Here is a 4,025-nt window from a genome sequence, read left to right as displayed (position 1 = left end):
CAGCGTAGAGTTAATTTTCCCTTCCTGCCAGCTCTCCCTATTAACGCCGGCATCGGGTGGGTGGTGCCAAACCCGGTAATTATCCCCTTTTTACTAYAAAAGATGGAATTCTCCCCACCCAGCGCCGAGAGTACGCAGAGTGAATCCCTGGGAACGCCTGGGTTAAGTTTCCAGGGGTGAAATCCCTCTCCTGAGTGCAGGGAGGGCAGGAGGAGCTGATGGCACAGAGCAGGAGCTGGGATTTGTGGATAATCTGGATGCTGGGGACACACAGGGTGACAACCACCAGAAAAAGCCACCAGGTGGGCTCAGGTGAGGTTGAATCCGGTGAGGAATCAGCTCCGTGGAGGGATTTTGCCCACCTGGAGCTCTGCAGGGCTCGGATCCCGTCCCTCGCTCGGGCTCACGGGCTCCGTGCGTGGCGCTTCCATACATATATAAATATCTATAATCTATAAATTTAGCATCCCTGCTCTCGGTAACCGTGGCAACTGGGTTTATTTTGCTTAAACCTGGCCTGGCATGTGATGTGCTTGGGAAGGAACAGCCGAGGGGAGAGGGGAGGGATGAAGTGCCGGGATCGGGGAGGAGCCTTGGCACGGGATGTGGCACGGGATGCTCTCGGGGGATGGGGGGACCTCGCTGTGTCACCTCCCTGGGGACAGCCACCAGCATTCCCAGGGCTCTGTCCCACTCCTTCTCATCCAGCTGGGAGCAGAGATTTGGGTTTAGGGTGTCCATGTTCCTGGTTTCTGCTGGGCTCCCCACGACAGCCCTATCACTGGTGCAGGGTCCTGTTTTCCAAATCCGGGTGGTTTTGCTGACGGTTTTCTCAATTTCTGGAGTTCTGTGCCTTCACCCAGAGCAGCAGGAATCTCCTGCCATCCCAGGGCAGAGAAGGGACCCCCTTCAGCTCCAGCAGAGCCCCACCAGGGTGCGTTTCCAGCCCCACATCCCATCCTGCTCACCCCAGGACACATCAGGCAGCCTCTCCTTGCGCTTGAACGCGCCAGCTCAGCCCTAAATCCCCTCTATTTTATAGAAAAACCCCATTCCTCGTGCTCTGACGCCGTTTCCTTCCCTCTCCTCCACGTTCCATCCCGATTTTCCCCTTCCAGGTGACACCGCCAGCCCTCCCGTGTCCCCCCGGCAGTGGCGGCCGAGTGGCGGCAGAGGGCGACAGCGACACGGCGGTGACAGCGACAGCGACACGGACACGGTCCCGACGGTGGCACCGACGCGGCCCCGACCGCGCTGCACTGCGCTGCCAAAAAACTTTATTGGGGACAAGCGACGCCCCCTCCCCGCGCTGCAGCCCCCCCGGTTTTCCGTAGGTTTGCTCCTGGCTGGGTTGTCACCCTTAGGGTGTCACCCTTGACTGTCCCTGCTTTGGGGTCTGGGGTTTCCTGTCCCCTCCCTAGGCACCCCCAGCCCTGGGGTAGAGGTTTTTGTAGCATTTTTGGGAAGTGAGGGATGGGTGCTCACCCCGAGAAGGGTCACCCCTCTTCCCGTGGCTAAAAAAAATGGGATTTGAGTGATTTTGAGGGATTTGAGTGATTTTTGAGGGTTTTGAGTGATTTTGCTCTCCCCTGAGGAGGCTCCTAAGGCACAAAATGGGGCAGGAGTGGGGGTCTCACCCTCTGGGGGTGCCAAGGGAGGCTGGAACCCGGCAACATCCAGCATCCCCCATCTCCACCGGAGCGATGGCTCCTTTCCCTGCTCCTCCACACCCCCAATTTAAGGCAAAACTCATTTTTTGGAGCGACAAAGACGATCCAAACCCTGCTGTACCCCCCAACTTCATCGGGATGGGAGCAGCTCCAGCCCCTCGAGTCCATCCCTGGCGTGGGATTTGGGGTGCAGGGGGTGACCCCCATCCCCTCGGCCACCCCCAGCGTCGCCTCAATCGTCGGCCACGATGGAGAGGGCGCGGAGCTCGCCCAGYTTGGCGTCGTTCTCGCGTTCGCGCTGCTCGTCGCTCAGCCCGGGCCGGTCGATCTGCGCCGTCAGGTCCCCGAAAATCTTGTGCATCTCCGTGTAGTAGACAACCTGTTGGAGGAGAAGGGGGGATTGGGGAGGGAGGGGTCTCCTCCCCACCCCGTTCCTCCCCTCCCYTCCCCGCGGGTGCCCTCGCTGGCCCCTCGCCGCGGCGTTGCTGTCTAAAATAGCTCTCTCGCATGTGGCGATGCCACCCCCTTGGATTATTACAACTCAACACGTTTTAATAACACGCTGCCCTTCTCCGCTCGCTTCCCATCTGCGAGCCGCGCGTGCAGGGGCTGCCGCCGGCACCCGCCACCCTCCCGCGGCCACCGGGACCCCGCGCTTGGCACCGGTGCCACCGTGGGCTTGGGGCTCGCCAGGAGTGGCGAGCGGGGCTCGGGGTTCGCTGGGCTCGGCTAAAGGCGCTGAAATGCCCCGTGCGAAACACRGCGACGATGAGGAGGAGGAGGAGGGGTGTGTTAATAACGTGCTAATTAGCACCGCCAATTATCTCCGGCAGCGAGCAGCGCTTGCCGGCGCGGGAGCCCGTGGGTCAGCGCAGGCAGATGGCAGCGGGGTGGCTGCTCGGGCGCGGGCTACGGCGAGGAAAAGGGGGGTCCCAGCCCCGCCTGGGAGACCCTCGGGGGCTGTGGGACCCCCAGCCCTGCCTGCAGGAAGCYCAGTATTGGGGGATGCCCGGCTGGGAGTGAGGAGAGACCCCCGAGGTGTCTGGGATCCCCGTGGCTACCATGGGACCACTGGCACTGCAGGACCTGCCTGTGACACCCCTGGCACTGCAGGACCCCCGGGGCTGTGGCACCCCTGGTCCTGAGAGCCCCCCGAGCTGCCTGGGGGTTCCCTGAACCCCTGGCTACCATGGGACCACTGGCACTGGAGGACCCCAGACCCGCCTGTGGCACTCCTGGCACTGCAGGACCCCCGTGGCTGTGGCACCCATGGTGCTGAGAGCCCCCCGAGCTGCCTGGGGGATCCCTGAACCCCTGGCTACCATGGGACCACTGGTCCTGCAGGACCTGCCTGTGGTACCCCTGGCACTGCAGCACCCCCGGGGCTGTGGGACCCCTGTGGGTGCTGTGCCAGCTGTGGGATCCTGCCCTGGACACCCCCCCGTGTCCATCAGGGAGGGACAGGGAGCGCTGCCCCCCCAGAATGGGCGATGCCAGCGTTGGCCCCCATTTCCCAGAGGGGCCCTGGCATTTCCAGCAGCACCAATGCGGAGACACACCGTCTCCATGGAGACCGGCTCCCCTAATCCTGCTCCAAACGATGCCGATTTTGGGCAGGCCCCAGGGGTTTTTTTTGGGGTCCCCCATCCCGGTTCTGCCTGCCTGTGCCCCTCTTCCAGTCCTGTCCACACCGGGGGTTTGGGGGCTGCTCCRTGGCCGGGGCTCCCCCCGCAGCGGGGCCGGCTGAGTCACAGCCGTGCTCATTTACACAGTGACTAACGAACCCCACACAGRGCTGAGCTGGCACCGACCCCCCAAAATCCCTGCAGCCCCCCCAAACCCCACAGCYGGGTCACCCCAAACACCCTCTGATGCGAGGAAGAGATGCCAAAACACCCGGAATGCCTCGGCAGCGGCACAGGTGAGCGGGGAGCTGGGGGGGGAGCGGTGCCAAGCGGGGTGCCCGAGCCCCAGAACAGCCCCCCGTGTCCCTTGTCCCCAACCTGGGGCCAGCTGGGCACTGCTCCCTCACATATGGCCAGGTGGCACTGCCAATTCCAGAACGGAAAAAGCACCAGTGATGAAATGGATCTGTCTGGGGTGGGGGATGCTGCCCCCAGGATTGTACCCCAAAATCTGGGGACAAGTGTTCCCCTCAGGATTGGTCCCAGGATTGTCCCTCAGAATTTAGGGATAACTGTTCCCCCTCGGGATTGGTCCCAGGATTGTCCCTCGGGATTTGGGGACAACTGTCCCCCTCAGTATTGGCCCCAAGATTGTCCCTCAGGATTGTCCCCCAGGATTTGGGGACAATTGTCCCCCAGGATTTGCTCCAGGACTGCCCTCCCATCAGGA

The 4,025-nt window shown here is 62.6% G+C and overlaps 1 protein-coding gene across 1 annotated transcript in view; it reads right to left on the bottom strand.

Annotated features, from left to right (window-relative positions):
- Positions 1 to 1,194: 1,194 nt before the first annotated feature.
- Positions 1,195 to 4,025, bottom strand: part of BIN3 (bridging integrator 3) — a 29,378-nt gene continuing 26,547 nt past the window's right edge. The window contains exon 8 of the mRNA XM_057384587.1: positions 1,195 to 2,049. Coding sequence (XP_057240570.1) covers positions 1,903 to 2,049 — 147 coding nt within the window. The 3' untranslated portion in view covers positions 1,195 to 1,902. The remainder of the gene's footprint in view (positions 2,050 to 4,025) is intronic.

Source organism: Malurus melanocephalus, unplaced genomic scaffold (assembly GCF_030028575.1).
Source record: "Malurus melanocephalus ecotype Western Australia unplaced genomic scaffold, MMel_1.1 scaffold_722, whole genome shotgun sequence".
NCBI lineage: Eukaryota > Metazoa > Chordata > Aves > Passeriformes > Maluridae > Malurus > Malurus melanocephalus.
Note: the sequence above shows the minus strand (reverse complement) of the source record. Positions and strands in the feature narration are given on the sequence as shown.